Genomic DNA, 21,505 nt, shown 5'->3' with positions numbered 1-21,505 from the left:
CTAACCGAACTGTACCTACAACTGTTGTTATTTAGGTGCACTTGTGGAAACTGCACCATGATGCCTACCGAAGTGGAAAACGTCTGTTGCAAAGAAATTAGAAAGGTAGCCTAGCTGACAGTTACAACATTATGTAGCCAGCTAGCTGAAAACACCAACAGTAGCACACAACATTATATGCCAAGATATACACCATACATACCCCACACCCTGCAGAACCTCCATAACATGTACATATTCGATTATAGACCTTTGAGGCGTAGAACGGAAGAAGAGTAAGTTATTTTTACCTGTAATAAACTACTACTGTGTTTGATGAAAAATCAAATCATGGTTTGCTATATATGAATGATATGTTATTGGAGCAAATAATTCAGGGAAGAAAGGCAACTAAGTATTTCCATCAAACTTTATTTTTTAGAAATGTACAAAACAGAGATGGAGTACACTCGAGTCCGAGTCCAGGACTCGAGGGCCGATTTTCGGGACTCGTGACTCGACTCGGACTCGCGCATTGATTGACGCGACTTGGACTCGTCAATTCTCGCGCACGATGACTCGGACTCGTCAATTCTCGCTTACAATGACTTGGACTCGGACTCGCGAATGTTCCCCCCCACGATGACTCGGACTCGGACTCGTACATTGACGCTCCGACTTGGACTCGGACTCGAGCAAGTTTTCTCTGGAGTCTGATGTCCTCTATCCCTGCGTGTGCACCTGCGAGGCGAGTTCACGTACTGGGCCCCGCTATTCCAGTCTAAAGATGTCTTGAGACACACCCCGCATCGTGCTGTATGCTTTCACACATTCTGCTTCCACATTGGAAAACAGCAGCGCAAAATGCTCGTTATGTGGAAAAAATATTGAAGAGAAGAGAAGGCTCCATAACATATTACTCTAAGGATCGAGTTCAGACATATAGGCTGTCTTGAACACTATCATCAGAGTAACGTGATCTAATCAATAAATAAAGATTCAGCCGATAACACAAAAGCACATGGCTACTTAACATACAGAATGACGTAATTTTGCATGCTAAGTAGCCATGTGCTTTCTGGGGCTCAATCTTTATCGGTAAACCGATTTAACCGGTAAAAGTTCCTTCAAAATAAGAGTCCCGATCTTATTACTATCAAAATAAAAGTGCAAAACGAAAACGTTACCATAGGAAAATATTGGATTACAAATATAATCACTTGTCTAAAAGGTAACTCATTTTAAATATAGTTAGACATATTATGGGTCATTTACAATAATAATAATGATATTAATATTAGTAATAAGCTTTATATTTGTATAGCACCTATTACAAGAATTGTAGCCAAACTGGCTTCACAGCAGTTCAATAGACAGCTTAGTAGAACATGACAGGATAAAAGCAATGTAGAGGAGCAGCTACATTTCAACACATATATCCACGAAGATTAATACATGAAGACTTGTGACTCGGACTTGACTTGGACTCTTCTTAGGTGACTCGGACTTGGACTCGGACTCGAACACAGGTAATGATGACTCGGACTCGGACTCGACTCGGACACTCCTTGGGTGACTCGGACTTGGACTCGGACTCGACTACGACTCTCCCTTGGTGACTCGGACTTGGACTCAGACTCGAAGAGTGGTGACTCGAGAGTGACTTGGACTCGTGAATTGGTGACTTGACTACAACAATGGTACAAAATGAACATGTGTAAATATACATATATACACTGTATATCATCCATTCCTCCCCTTATAGGCATTTTCGGCATCTTGCCTATCGCAGCTTTGTAAGCTGGTGCTGGGGCTTTTTAGGACGAGGCATCAGAGTGGTCATCCCGTCATGTGTTGTCCGCCGGATACGCCAGGAGTTTCCTGATCTGGCTGGACGAAATCAAATGCAAATCACAAAATATTAGATAAACTTAGTTGTTTTAGGTTCGTTAGCTTGCCAGCTAGATTAATATGCTAACCTACGTTTGCTAGTTGTTCAGTGTAATATGCCAACCTACTATGAACAACAGCTAGTGGTTCATATTAGGCTAGCAAGAACATGTTTACAATTGCAATCTTATACGGGTAGTCTGCTACGTTCGGTCATTCACTGTAGCTGCCATAAAAACAATATTTTCCCTAGCAAACTCATGTCTAGCTCTTGGTAGCCTTCTTTTTTAGCTCGGTAGCATACACGCTAGGAACGCCAACTATAATGTAATTAAGTTTCGCGACTGACCGTACGGCAGTGTTGTAGTCAAGTCACCAATTCACGAGTCCAAGTCACTCTCGAGTCACCACTCTTCGAGTCCGAGTCCGAGTCACCAAGGGAGAGTCGTAGTCGAGTCCGAGTCCAAGTCCGAGTCACCCAAGGAGTGTCCGAGTCGAGTCCGAGTCCGAGTCATCATTACCTGTGTCCGAGTCCAAGTCCAAGTCACCCAAGGAGTGTCCGAGTCCGAGTCCGAGTCATCATTACCTGTGTCCGAGTCCAAGTCCAAGTCACCCAAGGAGTGTCCGAGTCGAGTCCGAGTCATCATTACCTTTGTTCGAGTCCGAGTCCAAGTCCGAGTCACCTAAGAAGAGTCCAAGTCAAGTCCGAGTCACAAGTCTTCATGTATTAATCTTCGTGGATATATGTGTTGAAATGTAGCTGCTCCTCTACATTGCTTTTATCCTGTCATGTTATACTAATCTGTCTATTGAACTGCTGTGAAGCCAGTTTGGCTACAATTCTTGTAATAGGTGCTATACAAATATAAAGCTTATTACTAATATTAATATTAATATTATTATTATTATTATTATTATTATTGTCAATGAGTTATGTCTAACTATATTTAAATTGAGTTACCTTTTAGAGAAGTGATTATATTTGTATGCCAATATTTTCATATGGTAAAGTTTTCGTTTTGCACTTTTATTTTGATAGTAATAAGATCGGGACTCTTATTTTGAAGGAACTTTTACCGGTTAAATCGGTTTACCGATAAATATTAAGCCCCAGAAAGCACATGGCTACTTAACATGCAAAATGACGTCATTCTGTATGTTAAGTAGCCATGTGCTTTCGTGTTATCGGCTGAATCTTTATTTATTGATTAGATCACGTTACTGATAGAGTTCAAGACAGCCTATATGTCTGAACTCGATCCTTAGAGTAATGTGTTACGGAGCCTTCTCTTCAATATTGTTTCCACATAATGAGCATTTTGCGCTGCTCTTTTCCAATGTGGAAGCAGAATGTGTGAAAGCATACAGCACGATGCAGGGTGTGTCTCTAGACATAATTAGACTGGAATAGCGGGGCCCAGTACGTGAACTCGCCTCGCAGGTGCACACGCCAGGATAGAGGACATCAGACTCCAGAGAAAACTTGCTCGAGTCCGAGTCCAAGTCGGAGCGTCAATGTACAAGTCGAGTCCGAGTCATCGTGGGGGGAAAAATTCACGAGTCCGAGTCCAAGTCTTCGTACGCGAGAATTCACGAGTCCGAGTCCGAGTCCAAGTCTTCGTACGCGAGAATTCACGAGTCCGAGTCCGAGTCCAAGTCATCGTGCGTGAGAATTCACGAGTCCAAGTCGCGTCAATCAGTGCGCGAGTCAGAGTCGAGTCACGAGTCCCGAAAATCGGCACTCGAGTCTGAGTCCAGGACTCGAGTACTCCATCTCTGCCGTACGGTAAATCACCCGGAGTATACTGTCTGAGTATTTTGTGTGTGAATGCAGACATTCTCCTGCTATGAGATACATATAAGGCCATCTGCTGACATTGGAGTTGATATATGGAAACGCTAGCAACTTAGTTAGCCCAGTTAGCACTGTGTCAATGGCTTAGCAGCCCGAAAAATGTTTACCCATTTAAACAGTCGTGGTAGATACCTTGTTTGTTTTAAACATCATAAATACACAAACAACAATGAATACTTACAGGTTGTGTACCCGAATCTCCCGCTGGTCCAAACAAAGTAGGAACAGCATCGTTCTTCAGTGCCCTACACTGTACATATCTGGCATGAATCGCTGAAAGGTTTGTGAAGCTTTGTTTCGTGAAATGCTGGCAGAGGGTGTGGCCTCTGGGTATTCACACGTCACAGTACCCAGGAAGTAAACAATGGAAAATGAGAAATCTCCAACGAGGCGTTTTGGGGCAGCATAGACTGTGTTAGAGTTTTACTCGCTACAGGGTGTACTTTGAGGGTTTTTGACTCTGCAGACCGTTTACATCCATAAAAACCTTCATAACACACAAGGGGACGGGTAATAACCGGAAAAGCATGACATGGGCTCTTTAAAGAATAAAATGTTATATCCAAATCAATGCTATTTGTCATTTTGGCTATGCTATCTGAACTGAATGAGCTAATTCATAAGCAACACTCACCTGTCCCGATGTCTTGTACTGGCAGACACTCGAGAGATTTACCACAACCAAAGGTTTTTGAGCTTACTTTATTGAATAGGAGCATTAACACAAATGGTCATTTCCAGGTGCTGCTGGCATTGTGGAAGCACGAGTGCAGTCGTGTGATAGCTGACCGATTTACCATGCCTGAAGACGTGGAGTGGTTTGAACACGCTTTGTCAGAACTTGTAGAGGAGGAGTTTGTTGAGGACAACAAGAACATAGCGGATTATGGAGAAGGACTAAACAGATTCTTTGTTGACTTTCTACAAGATGCACCTGAGGCTACAGGTACCGATCAATCAAAAACATACAGCACTGGAACATTTCAGTCCAGTGTTTTTGTCCCCTCTCAAATAAAACTGAAATTTGCCTGCTGTTTGTGATCATTTTAAAATAAAATCTTTATTTTCCTTACAGGAGAAGAGCCGGAGGAATCAGACTTTGATTTGCCCAAAGTGTACGAGCCTATCGAATCGTTTGAGAGTTTAAAGGAGCGCCTTAACATGTTTCTGAGCCATTATAATGAGAGCATCAGGGGTACTGGCATGGACATGGTCTTCTTTCAGGATGCTATAATGCATCTGGTCAAGGTACTCAAAATATACTAATCATTTACCCATGTTGGTGTGTTTTTTGAAATGAAGAAATCTTAATATTATCAGGATGAAAGTCACAGGCTTTTTACGTTATAGAACAGAACAGAAAGTATAAAAGTGTGTGTGACGCCATGAATGCATAAAAAACGATATGTTATCAAACTCAGTGAAACTCAAAACTATTTCCATTGAAGTTGTGTCACTGGCCACTGTTCATTTTCATTGAATGCTCAGACAGCCTACAAGCCCCAAAAAAGTCATTCCAGTTTAACCTGTACAATTTATTTTTTGTAGTTTTATTTTTGTAAACTTGTTTGCTTTCCCACTTTCACTCCCACCATATGTCTTTCTGTCTCCCTTGCTTCTTTTTTTCTCCTTCACAGCTTGTCAGATACAAACTCTCCCTTTTTATGAATCCTAGTTCTATGTGTATGATGGGTTTTTGTGTGTGTAGGTGTCGAGGATAATCCGGACACCTGGAGGAAATGCCTTGTTGGTGGGTGTTGGTGGTTCAGGCAAACAGAGCCTGACCAGACTGGCCTCATTCATTGCTGGATACAAGATCTTCCAGATAACTCTCACACGGTGAGGCGTACATACAATAGAAAAAAATACATCATTTTGCTTTCAATAGGTTGAATTGTATATGTTGTTTTGTTTAGTCGAGAGATCAAACGGCTGAAACTTGTGCTCTGTGTGCAAATATCTGATCACCATTACAAAGTATGAATATTCTGTCTCATTTCTGACATTTGATAAAGATTCATCATTCATTAATCAGGATCTGCAAATCAAAATGAAGTTCTGAAAGATGATAGTTATTGTTTAATATCTTTGCAGCCCTGGCCCCTCATCCATTGTGTCTTCTCATAGGAGACAGAGTCTCTTCAGTGCACTTGATTGATCAGAATAAGAAAAACGCTCCTTTGCTTTTTCTGTGTCATTTTTCTCTGCTTGCTTTGGCTTACAAATAGCCTTTCTCATTGTTCTGTGTCTCACTCTGGACTCTCCCTTGCTCTACCAACCCGTCAAATGATTTTCTCCCTAAGTCCCCATGTTGATTTGTCGCAGTCTTATTTCCCATCTGCTCTCTGCCTCACAGATTTTAGTGTTTGGTATTAATATAAATGACCATCTCGACTCTGCAGCCCTATTTGAAGAAAACATGGACCATGTTTTCTTCTCTTTTTACACAGTTGCCTTTTCCATGCAGGGCCATACTCTGTTTCTCGTGCAGACACAATTTGATTCTCTGAAATCTAACTTTTACATTGCTTTCAAGTCAAAACGATCCCTGCTTTTAAATATTGTCATTTTAAATCTGTTACTCTATTACATGTTATTGATGCAGTTTGTCACCAATGAGTCATGCGATTAATTCCATACATTGATAATCCACTTTCACTCTTCATTTATTTGATGCATTCTGTTCTTTGCCAGCTCATACAACACAGCCAACCTGATGGACGACCTGAAGGGTTTGTACAGAACAGCTGGCCAACAAGGCAAAGGCATCAGCTTCCTCTTTACTGACAACGAGATCAAAGAGGAATCCTTCCTCGAGTACATGAACAATGTCCTGTCATCTGGAGAGGTGAGAAGCTCAAACATGGGAACAGCCACAAAGCCACACATACATGATTTTTGTGATATACACTTGTGAAAGCAGCTGGTGTTTGAAATCAAAAGGTCTGTTGCTGTGAAGTAGGAACAAATAAACTCCTTGGAAAGATACACAAATGATAGTGGTTAGAGATAGGCCATTGTAAGTCTCTAATGTTAGCAGTGTAATTCATAAGGTGGGGCAAATGGAAACTCAGAATAACGCAGAGAGAAAGTAACTCAGAATAATTAATACGATAAATATTTTTCAAAGCTATGTAGTCATATAATGTAAAGATTGTTCTAAGAAGTGTGTATTCCAAATACATATTTTTCCAGTACAAATATTCAATATATTTTTTGTATTCAAGTCTTGCTTTTGAGAAAAATGCATCATTAAGAGTAGTACTCTTAAGAAGTCAAGAATACAAAAGTATTCTCTTTGGATAAATGACCTGGCACACTTGTTTTTACAGCTGAAACATTTTTGAAAATCATAACACACTTTATCACGAGGGATACAAAAAGGTGCACTGACTCATATTGACTCGTACTTGCATGAGATCTAGTTTGCCCCACAAAAAAAGCTGTAATTATTGGTTTGTTGTGCTGTTGAAACTGACTGCTGGCATTCAACCTTGAATAGCACAAACATTTATTACTGAGTTACCAAGTAAAAGACAGCTCAGTCCAAGAGCAGAGGGAATCATTTTGTCTCTATTTGGTCTATGAGCAGTGAAGTTTATATCAAATTAAAAAGCAAATTGCATTTTCGTTGTCAATACGATAGCGTTTCATAATTATATTTTATTGATTTGGATGTAATGAATTGAAGCTGTTACTGGCAGGAAGATTAGATGCAGCTAGGTCCAAAGCACTTTTCTTGCTCCTGTAACTTATTTTGACAGACCGTTTGTCTTCACATTGTTCCAACATTACGAACCCTGGTGTGAGCGTTTGAAAGAGAGAATGACTAAATAACAGATGTATCAAATAAGTTAACACAGCAACTGCTTTCTACTGTTTACTAACCCTGACTAAACATGTAATACTTTAATCACGCCTAATCAAGCTATTTAAATTAAATACAGTATCTCTTCCTTATATTTCTCGGTCAGGTTGCTACCCCTACTACTAAAATGTTAATTTGTTTAATCTGTTTGTCATGCAGCTCAAACTGTGAAGAAAGCAGACAATATCTTAATAGTAAGCAGAAAACCCATTTTGTACATTTCTGTTCCATTTTCCACATTTAGGACTCTAAAGTTGTTTGCTTAAAGGGGACCTATCATGCAAAATGCACTTTTGTACGTCTTTTATACATGAATATGTGTCCCCGGTGTTCCAGGGAACTCACCAAGTGTCAGAAAACACAACCCTCTCTATTTTCCTCCATACCCAAATCTCTAAAAAAGGGGCTGCAACGGATCTGATAAAAACTGATCCAGATTTGAACACTTCAATGACGTCACAGAAGTGGCGCTATGGCTATTGGGCCAACTCCACCAATCAGGAGAAGACAACCACGGCCATTGCCGTTCGAAAGCACTGGAGACGCTGTAGTACATATGCCAGGCCAGTAGATGGTGCTGTTCTCACTGAATCAGCCCTTGCAAAAACAGGGGTAAAAAAGTGCAATTTGAGCGAAATGAGACATGGCTAAAATGCATGATCTGTTTGGTATTTTGAAAAAAAAAAATTATAAATATGCCTTATATAGGTATGGTCCTACACTATATTATTATAATATAGCATGATAGGTCCACTTTAAAGAAGCATAGAAGGTGGAGAGCTTTTTGAGATGCTTATCATACATTTAAAGAAGTTAACCCCATCAAGGAATGATTCACAATTATTTCTACAAATGTTGAAAACTGAGCATTGCTAGTAAACATCCGACCTCCACATGGACTTATTTCGTGTTTGGTGTGTTGTTTGTGTGCAGCTGAGAGGATTGTGTGCGGAGTATGTGTTTTTGTAAGAGAAAAGTTGAAGGAATGATAGGACGACTGTGCAAGACAGTGACAGAGATGAGAAACAAAAAAGAAGAGCGAGCTCTTAGTGTGAGGTTGTTATTTATCTCAGAGTAACCCAGCAGATGGTTGGAGACATGGTGCTTCTTACCACAACACCACATGCTCCCTCAGGACTCTCTCTCTCTCTTACTCTCAGTAAATAGGAATACAGTGAAAAGGTGCAAAAAGCAATGTGAGAGGATGCAGTGTAGCTATCCCCATATTGGGTGTGTTTTTTCCCATAATGATTTTCAGTGTCAAAACCAGGCTAAGGAAGTATGTGAAGGTTAACCTAAGCAATGATTCAACAATTGTCTGTTACTTATTGTCTGTTACTCTGTGCATAACCGGTTGAACATTTTAAATATCCAAAAGTAAATCAAAATCAACTTCCAATATCAGTTTAAATCTAACCATCCTGATCTAAGGCCTCATTGTAAATGAACATAATTTGGCTTTTCCACCAGCTGCTTACCATTCATATTTGCATCTCAGAATTTCCTTGTATCACTAATTGTCACCATGTGCCTTGAATACAGATTCATTTTTGGAAATCTGGGCTATAATGTCTCTGCGTGATCAATTCGTGATCAAATTCAAACTTAATTTGACACCCTAGACAAACAGTACTTTGTAAGTTTTGAGTGCTGAGCAAAACAAAATCAGAAATTGTGTTTTGGTGATCTGAATCTCCATATTCAAACTTACCATTACCACAATTACTTCTTACAAACCAAATATTACAGAAAAAGGAGACATCCATTATTGTTTTAAAGATTTAAACGTATGTTTAAGATCTTGTTTTAATAAAAAATCACAAAAACTTTTACTAAATTATTTTCACCTAAACCAGATACCAAACACAAACAAACCAGTATAATAGAAATAGAAAAGACATCATGTTAATGGGCATCATTGTATGGATATATTTTCTATCCTCAGGTGTCCAATCTATTCGCTCGTGATGAGATTGATGAGATTCTCAGTGATCTTATCCCTGTTATGAAGCGGGAGTTTCCAAGGCGACCACCGACCAACGAAAACCTTTACGAGTACTTCATGTCACGAGTCCGACACAACCTCCACGTTGTTCTGTGCTTCTCGCCCGTTGGGGAAAAGTTCCGCAACCGGGCGTTAAAGTTCCCTGCCTTGATATCTGGGTGCACCATGGACTGGTTCAGCAGGTGGCCAAAGGACGCTCTTGTTGCAGGTACCTTTCCCAGGCATTTTAACATCTGCTTACCAATTGTAGTATTTGTTAGACAATATTTATATATCCCTGTCCATTTATCCTTGTTGTTTTTCTATTTGCTCTAAAAAAAAGCTCATGTATTACTTAATAAGCTTTTCAGTGTGCCCTTGTGCTTTCTTATTAATGAAAGTCAGGAAGGAAGTCTTTGTTAGACAACTGCAGCCATGCTGTTGGGATTTACTGCTAACATTACCTCATACTGCAGTATAACTTGTCTAATATAAGTGTACTTAATAATTTAATTGTATTTACTTCTGCTGCTTAGAAATGCATACTGAAACCAGTTTGGAATGTTATTACTTTCATACACATACCAATTTAACAATTCTTAACGCTCCTCATTTTGTGCAGCTCATTTCCCAATTTCTTTTTCTGACTGCAATCCATATTTTCCTAAATCAGTCAGAAGAATAACAAAGATGTTTTGGAATATGTCACGAGTAATCTATAATATCCATTGCAATTACACTGTCTTTCCCGCTTGGAAAACCATCAATTTCAATTTCTTAAAGCATTTTACAGTATTGACCAGTATATTAACCTGTTCTATTTATTTTACGATCAGGTTTCAGTTACCACATTTTGCAGTCCACTTTCTGTATTTTCCTCCTAATTCAGCTTTTTCTGATGATTCCTCATCCATATTTCTGTACTACAGTGTCTGAACACTTCCTGTCATTATATGACATCGACTGCTCAACCCAGGTTAAAGGTGAGGTAGTCCAGTGTATGGGCTCCTTCCAGGATGGTGTGGCAGAGAAGTGTGTGGACTACTTCCAGAGGTACAACATTTTGTTAAAACCTCTTTATCTAAATGCAAATTTGAGGATAAGGACGCATTTTGAAATTATTCTCCTGTATTTTATTATGACATGAAATATCCTTTTTTAATCTAATTAAATTCTAGATACCGACGCTCCACCCACGTGACACCGAAGTCCTACCTGTCCTTCATTCAGGGCTACAAAGCCATCTATAAGGAGAAGAGGTCTGAAGTCCAGACCCTGGCCAACAGGTAAACAAACTAACATGATTATCTTAGATATTTGTTAACATACAATAATAATGAGGGTTGGTTTGTAAAATACTTGATTTTGATCAAATAATAACAAGCCATAATTAGTGCACTAATTAGCCATAATTAGTGCACTTTCTGAGAAATAACATGTTTACACCTGTATATTTTCAAACAAGGGTGTCACAGATTGAACCCAATCTTTTTCAAAAGTTATCGACTCTTTAATGACACTGAAGGATCAATTTGTAAGCTGTTGTTAAAGGCACAGGCGTTAAAATATCACAGGTTTCATAAAAGCAAAATCAATTCTGTGCTACATTTTTCCCTCCGTGAATACATTCCTACTTATCAGCTATCCCTGAGCATTCAACGATAAATTGGCTGACGTTGAAGGTACGTAGTCATTCGACCACCTGAGGCCTGTACTACGAATCCAGTTCAACATACCTGGGATATGTTTGAGTTGCCCGGCTTACCTAACCCAAAACAAACGCGATCTCGCTAAGCGGTCCTACGACGCTGGTTATCAACTCGGTAACTCAAGCCAGGGTTTCTCTGTCCGGCTGAGTGCGCTTTCACATGAAAGGGGCGGGGTTAGCAACATTTGACCAATCACAAACATTGACAGCGCAGCGTCATACTTCCTGAATGAAAAGTGAACTATAATATTAGACAAATATGAAGAAGTTAAACTTTAAACATCCATGACTTAAACAATTTATCTAGGATAAAAGCAACATAGTTGCACCTGCAAGGTGAATACAGCTGGTAAAAAAAAAAGCCTTTGAATGCGTACATTAACAGGTTTATGATATCACTGCCCCATCTAAAACACGAGTGGATCTGACTTTAATTACATTTGACTTCGAGTGTTTTGTCAACTTAATGTGTTGCTCAAAATAATACTTCTGCATACAGTATGTGACACTGTGAGTGTTGCACGGCCAGATACGGCTCAAGAAGCTGACTCAGATAAGGAAATATATGATACATTATGATGTGATATGATGTGATATGAATGATAATGGGACACATCTACGTCTGCACTCACAGTGCCGCGGACTGTACGTAATGTTACTTTGATCCGGTTACTTATGTTAACTTGTGGCAGATATTTAAGTAAGCTTTCTTAACGCTAATGTTATACTAGTGAAATTGCTCTGAAGATGGGAGGTGATCGATATTCTATTAATTTTCACGTTCACACAGTCAGTTGATTTTTGCCGGCCGTCTTTTCTGCAACGGCAGTTTTTTCCTTATCCTGTAATATGACTTGATCGCTTTAAACTCTGCACACTGAGCTCTGATTAGTCAGCAGGCAGTGCTTTCACTGAGTTGATCTCTTATCCTGGAACCAAACCTGCTCCGGAGCAGGTTTGCCGTTCAGCATAAGTTACCATGGAGATCTACCCCGCTAAGAAGTGAACCAGCGTCGTAGGACCGGAAACCCAGAGTTTTCCCTGAAGTTAGCTCGCTAAGCGAAAATCCGGCTTCGTAGTACAGGCCTCTGGTGCCCAGTGGACACAAATACTGATGGGATGTCATGTTTCAAGCATACAAGTGTAAGCAATAGTACAGACTTCTTTGGGGTGGAAATCATGCTTCTTTTTTTCAACATAGAAGACAAACAGAACAGCCAACAAGAAATAATAAAGAAAAAACATAGCATGACAGGAATACCATACTTAATGACATACAAAGTCATAGTGGGAAAGAACATACAAAATAGTATATATATAATAAAAATAAATATATAAACTTAAAGGGTGCAAATGAGCCCAGGCCCCCCACCCTTCCCTCCCCGAGCAGTGCCACCCAAGCCATTAAAAAACGATTGTTTGTGCAATGCCTGATGGGATGTCATGTTGTTCATATTAAAGGTTTTACAACAAACATGATCTTAGAGATGTAGATGTGCAGATGCCTCTCAAATGCTGGGATTACAAACCTGATGTTTGGTATTTTCCTGTTTAGGATGAACACCGGTCTCCAGAAGCTGAAGGAGGCATCAGAGTCTGTAGCAGCACTCAGCAAGGAGCTGGAGGTGAAAGAAAAGGAGCTACAGGTTGCCAATGACAAAGCTGATATGGTAGGTTTTAGGCAGGATTGAAACAGCAGTGAAGGTCAAACTGTCCGTGACTGTGTGAGTATGTCTGTGTGCGTTTCCTTGATATAAATACTTGCTAATATTGGTCATTCATATTTATATTTTTGCCAAGGTGTATATGCAGGTTGGTATGCACACAGCAGTGCATTTACGTGCCTCAGAATATGTGTTTTACTTTACTGTATTAAACATGCTCAACCGGGCTAAAATATGACTGATGACAAAATTAACATGATATGACCAGATGTTTTAAATGAAATGTATTTCTTGTTCATTCACCCAGGTATTGAAGGAAGTGACAGTAAAAGCCCAGGCAGCAGAGCGAGTGAAGGTGGAGGTGCAGAAAGTGAAGGACAAGGCCCAGGCCATTGTAGACAGCATCTCAGCTGACAAGGCCATCGCAGAGGAGAAACTGGAATCTGCCCGGCCAGCTCTGCAGGAAGCAGAGGCTGCATTGCAGGTATGGGCACCAAATAGATTCAACATTATCCCACATTGATAACTTTAAGAAGCAAATTAAAACACTGTTGGTCACTGCCTTTCAACTTTATTTGAAATTTGGGGATTTGATAATCCACAACTTTCCATAGTTTTCTATTCAGATTGTATTCTCAGTCCATACAAACAAAATGTATCAGCGTCCATCACTTTTTAACATTTGTGATTAAAGTTGATTTGACTTATGGCAGATGCACGATAAAAAGTCCAGATCCTAAAAGCCTAGTTGTGATATAGGTTTGGAAAGCAATACATGGAAGTGTTCTCCAATAAATATGTAAAGCTTTCAATATATAACGACACTTTAATATTGGGGAGATATAAATATTAACTATAACTACATCTAAAAATGGCTCCACTAGAAATGTCATCAATCAAAAGAAATACATAAAAAAGTAATAATTTTCATTAGGACATGTTCTGTAATTCTGCATATGAGCCATATCATCAGGATAGTTAATACTAATTAGATCTTAGATCCTCCATTTCCTCTGTCCTGTAGTGCCACTCCTCATGATGTTCTCTGCTGCCCGTGTTAACTATTTCCCCTAAAAGAGTGTCTGACGTTTAGCAATTGTCAGTAAACCCTGTTTCAGGCTTAATGTCTCCCCCACCAATATTTGTCCTGCTCTCACTGTGTTGCTTCAGGATGCCACTTAAAGCACTCTGTGACTTGCTGTGTGTAGTACCATGCAGGTTTGCCTACATCCTGTGTGTGTGTGTGTGTGTGTGTGTGTGTGTGTGTGTGTGTGTGTGTGTGTGTGTGTGTGTGTGTGTGTGTGTGTGTGTGTGTGTGTGTGTGTGTGTGTGTGTGTGTGTGTGTGTGTGTGTGTGTGTGTGTGTGTGTGTGTGTGTGTGTGTGTGTGTGTGTGTGTGTGTGTGTGTGTGTGTGTGTGTGTGTGTGTGTGTGTGTGTGTGTGTGTGTGTGTGTGTGTGTGTGTGTGTGTGTGTGTGTGTGTGTGTGTGTGTGTGTGTGTGTGTGTGTGTGTGTGTGTGTGTGTGTGTGTGTGTGTGTGTGTGTGTGTGTGTGTGTGTGTGTGTGTGTGTGTGTGTTGTGTGTGTGTGTGTGTGTGTGTGTGTGTGTGTGTGTGTGTGTGTGTGTGTGTGTGTGTGTGTGTGTGTGTGTGTGTGTGTGTGTGTGTGTGTGTGTGTCACGATGCTCTGGGGCCTGGAGCTGCGATGTAATTAAAGCTGTCCTCCTGGGTAGAGGGTTGCATACAGATCTCCGATGGCAGGTCCCTGATTAGAATTTCCTTCTTGATGCTGTGTATATAAACCTTGTATTTCCAAGCAGGCAAACCTCAGGCAGTCCGTCTGGAATTGATAATCATGTATAAGTGCTATAGAGGGTTTTAATTAGAGCTCTTTGTGGACACAACTGGACGTGAGTTTTGACACTCATTCAAGAGGCTTCTAGTGGTTGAGGTTAGGAGATTGAAACATTTATTAAGAACCTCAGTGGGCCATTCACACCACAAAGTAACATGAGACTCATTAAGGTCACTTTCAAGTTAACAGGCTTGATTGTTGATATGAAGTTAAAAAGACAAAGTACAAATAGTTATTAGTGCATCATTTACAGTTGATTAGTGTGGATGACAGCTGGTCTATGCAGAGACGGTGTAAGTATTTAAACTTTAAGTTCTCCTTTAAAAACTAACTTTTTTTACTTTTATCTTAATCAGCACAACCATACAACAATGCATTTTCATAGATACAAATAAATGACACATATTTGCCTAAACAAATTCATTCAAGACAAAGACTGCAGCTAATCCTGAGTACCTAGGATTTTATTAAGCTGATTTAAAGGGACCTTATTGAAACATTTCGATAAAAGTACTGGAGAGGTGAGAAGAGAAAATTAGTTTGGTGAAGGGCAAGTAGAAACTAGACTGTTTATTGCTGACTTTTTGGTTGGAGATTCATACTATAAATGGCTTGAGTAAACATCTGAGAGCAAATGGAGCTGGAAGGAGAGAGCAGTGCGAAAAGGAGAATAGATGAGACGAGCAGGCAGGGGGCCGATGAAGCAGCCAAACAGATCTCTCTGGAACATTTTCTTCACTCTCCTGCTGCCGCTCTCATTTTCTTCAAATTTCTTGGATTTTATACTTACTGTCTTCATTTCCCTCTATCTATCATCATCAACATGCCAGTCTTATTTCTCTCTGTACACTTCCTTCGTTGTATGTTTTTTAACTGCCGCATTGTAAAGGATGTCATGAAAAGCAGATTATTCTATTCTTTGATCTCATCGCATTGTTATCTCCCCTTATAGCATATCCTATGAAAATACAATATGTTTGCCCAGTAAACATGTATTTTCTCTGTACACTCTCAGACAATCAAGCCATCAGACATTGCCACTGTACGAACACTTGGTCGCCCCCCCCACCTCATCATGCGGATCATGGACTGCGTGCTGCTGCTCTTCCAGAGGCGAGTCAACCCAGTGAAGATCGATCCAGAGAAGAACTGCAACACGCCGTCCTGGCAGGAGTCCCTAAAGCTCATGACAGCTGGAAACTTCTTGGGGAGTCTGCAGGTACCCTCACCAATATCAGACGTTTAGAGTTAATTAAGTTGGAGATGCTGCCAAATGTGAGGTATTTCTGAACTTTTACTATGTTAAATGTTTTAACATTGGTGGGTCAATATATACAGGGCCGGTTCTGACCAATTTGCTGCCCTAGGCAAGATTTTAGCTGCCGCTATTATTTATCCTAATAATTATAAAGGTGTGCCTTGGAAATATTTGTTTACATTCATTGTGATCAAAACGTTTAAGACCCACTGCGATAACTTAGACTAAAGTTAACTGTCACTCAGAGAGTCCTTTACCTCATAGAGACTCTCAGTCTGACAGGAGAGGACTCTCCCTCCACCTTTGTTGTAGAAACATCTTATTATATCCGTTAGCGCAGCTAGCACCAGATGCTAACAACAATCCCCGGTACCGGTGCGCCCTCTCTCTCTCGGACGCTCGCTCACACTTTGGCTGTGAGCTGCGGGTGCCTGATAAGCCACTTACAGCGCCCATCGTATACAGGGCAAATGAAACGTGTAACCGGGGTGAAAACGACCGCCCATGCCAAAAACCGGCCCTGACTATATATGTACAAAGATAATTTGTATGGACTCTTAAATTATATCCTGTTCTTCTTTGAGATAATACAAGTGCAACAGAAGCACTTTCTGCTGCTCAACTAATAATTGTATTACCTTTTATACTCACTTACATTGTACTCTCTTTCATTTTTGCATTTGAATTGCTCTGCCTTGTCATTTTCTTAATTATCTCTTTCTCTATCTATTTTCTTTTTGTCTGTGTAATTGATCCTCTCATGTCCTCTACATCTTTATTGTGTGCTCCCCTTATTATGCTCAATAACCACTGCTACAATAAGCATTTTCTCCTTCTTTTCTTATATACCTTTACATTCATTATTTTTGTAAGTACGGCCAGTTCTACAGTGTTTTGTTCATAAGTAACATGTGTTGTTGACTAAAAAAGTTATTTTTGTTTTTTCCCTCTTAATCCCACCACCATTATCACCACTTCTCTTTCCCTCTGCCTCGCAGCAATTCACCAAAGACTCCATTAATGAGGAAATGGTGGAGCTGCTGCTGCCTTATTTTGACATGCCCGACTACAACATTGAAACAGCCAAGAGGGTGTGTGGCAATGTGGCCGGGCTTGCTTCCTGGACGAAAGCTATGGCCTCCTTTTTCTCTATCAACAAGGAGGTCTTACCCTTAAAGGTAATACACAGCACTTCAAGGCAATACACAAAACGGTGAATATAAATAAATCATGTGAAGTTCAATTGTAGTCCACAAAGATATATATGCCAGCCTCTGGAATGTGTACTTACTTACAAATACATTGTGAAACACCTGTGATCATCAACACACACACACATAAAATATGAGCGCTCACACGATCCCCTGCGCAAAGTCCAGCTCAGTCAATGGTCTTCCTCTCTGAGGAATAATGAACATTTACAGTGGAAAGAAAATGTTGTTTTCCTGCAGGAAAACCCAAGGCTCCAGAAACAGCCTAAACTGTCCATGATATGCAAGGGGTTTATTCATATTCTTCAATTTGGCACAGGAATATGCTGACTGTGACAATTCAGAGTCATCAAGAAAAGAGTCAGTTCAAATCATAAAAAAACATATTAACCATTATCTACCAAATTAGATCAGCTATCAGGTGATATACAGGTCTGGCTCATGTGTGTGAGTGAACAGTTAAAGATGTATTTTTAAATCATAACTTGCTCTTCTTTATCTAATACTTGTGCTATGTACTATGTTTATAAAGTATTATTTTTGTTATTTTGTTTTTGCATGTGCAAACTCTTCTTACTTTCTACAACAAAATGCATTGCCAGTATTTATGAATTTTTCCAAGGATTAACATTTTCCACAGCAGAATACTCTGAACACAAAATCCTTGATTAATTGGATACACACACACCCACACTGCTTTCTTGACCATGTGATTTCATGCAAATCCCTCTAGTTTTCTTCCTGTAAGGGCAGTCTGTGGATGTCCAAAACATTTATAACCAGTATATTTGCATTTGAGGATTTAAAAGCTTAAACTCTTACCATGTAGTTTTACTTGTGGATTGTGTTCACTAAAACGTTCCTGATACTCACTTCTGTTCTCCCTTCACTGTAGTTCTTTTTCACCTGATTTCCTTTCCCTCTTGTTACCAGGCCTCATTATCCTTCCCATTTTGCACTCTGCCAATTTGCATTTTCTCCATCCTGTGTGCAACTTTGTCTCACCGACTTCTTTTCTAAATCACCCATCTCCTTTCCTATTTTTCCTTAACCCGTCTCTAACTGATTGTTTGTCTCCCTCTCTTTTCCCATTTTTTTTTCTACATGTGTCTTTCTGACTTTAAATCTCACATTCTGTTTCTCTCTCTTTTTCCTCCTCTTTGATCCTGATCTTTTGCTTTAGCGTCAAACACAGCCTGGCAAATTGATTTTCTGGTTTCCGGCTCAGTAGTGGATCTCCCTTCAAGCTGACCAGCCAGACTGCCAGGCAGAGTTACAGTTGAACAGACAGACATGGAGGGATAGTCCTGTTATATGTCAATTAATATTAAATAAATGCTCCAGACTTCCTATTCCCCAGGCCACCCAAGCAGACTCCAGTCATAACTTTTCTACATTTCTGTCTCTAAACCTATTGCAATGCTTTCTCCACAGCCCAAGCTCTAGCCAGAGAGTATAATTTCAGCTTTTCTTCAGACTCTGTTTCCATCCTTTGACCTTCTCATGGCCCCTTCATCCCCCCCCCTCCAAGTTTATATCTCCCGGATTTACTCTTGCAAATCGCTCTACTCTTGAAGCTTTGAGTCCCTGCATTTGGACCTGTGGCATGTGTTCAAGACAAGGCAAGTTTATTTATATAGCACCTTTCAACACAAGGCAATTTATGTGCTGTTTACACGAGAACGCAAACGGTTGTATCCGCTACTTTTCTCTTTCGTATAGCCCGTTTGTTCACACGAGGCCGTAACGGAAACGCGGAAACGGACCCCGCAAACGATAACGTGTCCCAAGGTGGATAGATCTGCAAACGGAACGCTCTGGGGTCCAAACGGCTCCGTGTGTACGCCCTATACCAGTGACCATCAACTGGCCACATCGGGCCCGCCAGACATTCTCATCCGGCCCGCACGACGGGGGTGACTGTGGCGTTGGCGGAGTGGTTAGTGCGTTCGCCCCCCACCCATTTTTTTTTTTATACAACGTCTCGTGAGTAATGTGCAGTACCGGAGTCCAACAGAGAGGCAGCAGCTGCGACAGTAGACTGCGTACTGCGTAGCCTACCCTGCCCTGAAGAAGACGTGTTCCTTCGTGTTCCTTCGTTGTGAAGAGTCTGCTTTATGCACTCCGCAGCAGTAGCTCCGCTGTCCCCCCCGTCCAACAGAGAGGCAGCAGCTGCGGGACAGTAGCCTAGAAGTGATCCTTCGTTAGCGTGAAGAGTCTGCTAAGCTTTATGCGCTCCGCAGTACCTGAGCGTCCTCCACTAGCACCCCCTACTGTCAATAGCTACTGTCAGTAGCTACTGCTACTGCTACTGACCATGCTACAGATGTTAGTGCAAAATCTACAGCTCGACCATGCTACAGATGTTAGCGCAAAATCTACAGCTCCTCTACCACAACCATCAGCAACAAGTGGACATGGAGAATTACATGAACTACATGTTGCTAAATCCACCGCGGGGCATAAACAGAAGGGCAACCATGGTAACCATGCTCGGGGGTCTTCTTTGCTGCTTTTGGTGTATTTTGTGGCAAAAGTACAGCGCCACTTACAGGCCCGGCATATGTACTACAGCGTCTCCAGCGCTCCCGAGCGGTCTCGTGTGAACAGAAGACTTTTTTTATATCGTATTCGGTTCGTTTTCGTTTCGTATGCATTTGCGTTTTCGTGTAAATGGGGTCTCAATGTGCTTTAGAAAAATGAGAGACATTAAGAAAATGGCATTTAAAAACAGTCATTAAAAAGCAAAGATAATATAATAAACATTAAAAGAAAAAATACATGAATAAAAGTTACTGTGCAGTTTAAAGGTGGGGTAGGTAATTTTGGAGAAACCAGCTCGAGTGCGCTAGAATTTGAAAATACACAACCGGAAAAAATCTGCCACTTCCTTACAGAGCCCCTCCTCCAACACACACGAACACGCACATGACCAATGAGGGCACGAGATAAGTTTGTGCACAGATGGAAGGCTGACAGGCAGGTAGGCCATCCAGTTACTTTAGCCGGGCCGGCTAAAATGATTGGTCGTGCTTTTTACAGTACTACGGCTTCCACAGATGACATTTTTTTATGGATTTTTTGTCAAAGCACTTAAGATATTAATTGCTATCGGGATGTTAAGAGCATTCCATGGAATATAACAAAAAGTATATCTCGAGCCGGCTTCTCAAACTTACCTACCCCACCTTTAAGATATGAATATATCAATTAAAAGCAACGGCAAAAAGAAAAGTCTTCAGCCTGGATTTAAAAGTAGTAAGAGTTGCAGCGGACCTGCAGTTTTCCGGTAGTTTGTTCCAGATATTTGGAGCATAATAACTGAACGCTGCTTCTCCATGTTTAGTTCTGACTCTGGGGACAGAAAGCTGACCAGTCCCTGAAGACCTGAGAGTTCTGGATGGTTCATAATGTAGTAGTAGGTCAGACATGTATTTTGGGCCTAAACCATTCAATGCTTTATAAACCAGCAGCAGTATTTTGTAATCAATTCTTTGACATACAGGAAGCCAGTGTAAAGACTTCAGAACAGGAGTGATGTGATCCACTTTCTTAGTGTTAGTGAGGACTTGAGCAGCAGCGTTCTGAATTACTGTAGCTGCAGCTTTCTAATAGATTTTTTAGTGAGACCTGTGAAGAGACCATTACATTAGTCTACTGAAGATAAAAGCATGGACAAGTTTTTCCAAATCCTGCTGTGACATTAGTCTTTTAATCCTAGATATGTTCTTTATGTGATAGTAGGCTGATGTAGTAATTGTTTTAATGTGACTGTTGAAACTCAGGTCAGAGTCCATGACTACACCTAGATTTCTGGCTTTATCTGTTGTTTTGAACATTGCAGACTGAAGCTCAGCGCTAACTTTTATACGTTCTGCCTTGGCTCCAAAAACCATTACCTCAGTTTTATCTTTGTTTAATTGGAGAACGTTCTGACACATCCAGTCATTGATTTGTTCAATGCACTTACTCAGTGTTTGAATTGGAGCATAGTCTCCTGGTGAAATAGTTATGTACATTTGGGTGTCATCCGCATAGCTATGGTAACCTATTTTGTTGTTTTTCATTATCTGAGCTAGTGGTAGCATGTAGATGTTAAAGAGAAGAGGCCCCAAGATGGAGCCTTGAGGAACCCCACATGTCATATTTGTCAACTCAGATGTGTATTTACCTATAGAAACAACGTTTTTTCTGTCCTTTAAGTAGGATTCAAACCAATTTAGAACTGTTGCCGAAA

The 21,505-nt window shown here is 40.5% G+C and overlaps 1 protein-coding gene across 2 annotated transcripts in view; it reads left to right on the top strand.

Moving 5' to 3' along the window:
• The window catches only part of dnah5 (dynein, axonemal, heavy chain 5), a 99,036-nt gene that overhangs the window by 42,309 nt on the left and 35,222 nt on the right, over positions 1–21,505 (top strand). For both annotated transcript variants that reach the window (XM_034128142.1, XM_034128143.1), the window contains exons 56-66: positions 4,466–4,670; positions 4,800–4,972; positions 5,433–5,563; positions 6,419–6,572; positions 9,538–9,805; positions 10,506–10,629; positions 10,755–10,862; positions 12,840–12,954; positions 13,256–13,432; positions 15,815–16,018; positions 17,056–17,235. In XM_034128142.1, the coding sequence (XP_033984033.1) occupies positions 4,466–4,670; positions 4,800–4,972; positions 5,433–5,563; positions 6,419–6,572; positions 9,538–9,805; positions 10,506–10,629; positions 10,755–10,862; positions 12,840–12,954; positions 13,256–13,432; positions 15,815–16,018; positions 17,056–17,235 (1,839 nt within the window). The remainder of the gene's footprint in view (positions 1–4,465; positions 4,671–4,799; positions 4,973–5,432; positions 5,564–6,418; positions 6,573–9,537; positions 9,806–10,505; positions 10,630–10,754; positions 10,863–12,839; positions 12,955–13,255; positions 13,433–15,814; positions 16,019–17,055; positions 17,236–21,505) is intronic.

This window comes from Trematomus bernacchii, unplaced genomic scaffold, assembly GCF_902827165.1.
Source record: "Trematomus bernacchii unplaced genomic scaffold, fTreBer1.1, whole genome shotgun sequence".
NCBI classification, from domain to species: Eukaryota; Metazoa; Chordata; class Actinopteri; order Perciformes; family Nototheniidae; genus Trematomus; species Trematomus bernacchii.
This window is presented reverse-complemented; position numbering and strand designations above follow the sequence as displayed.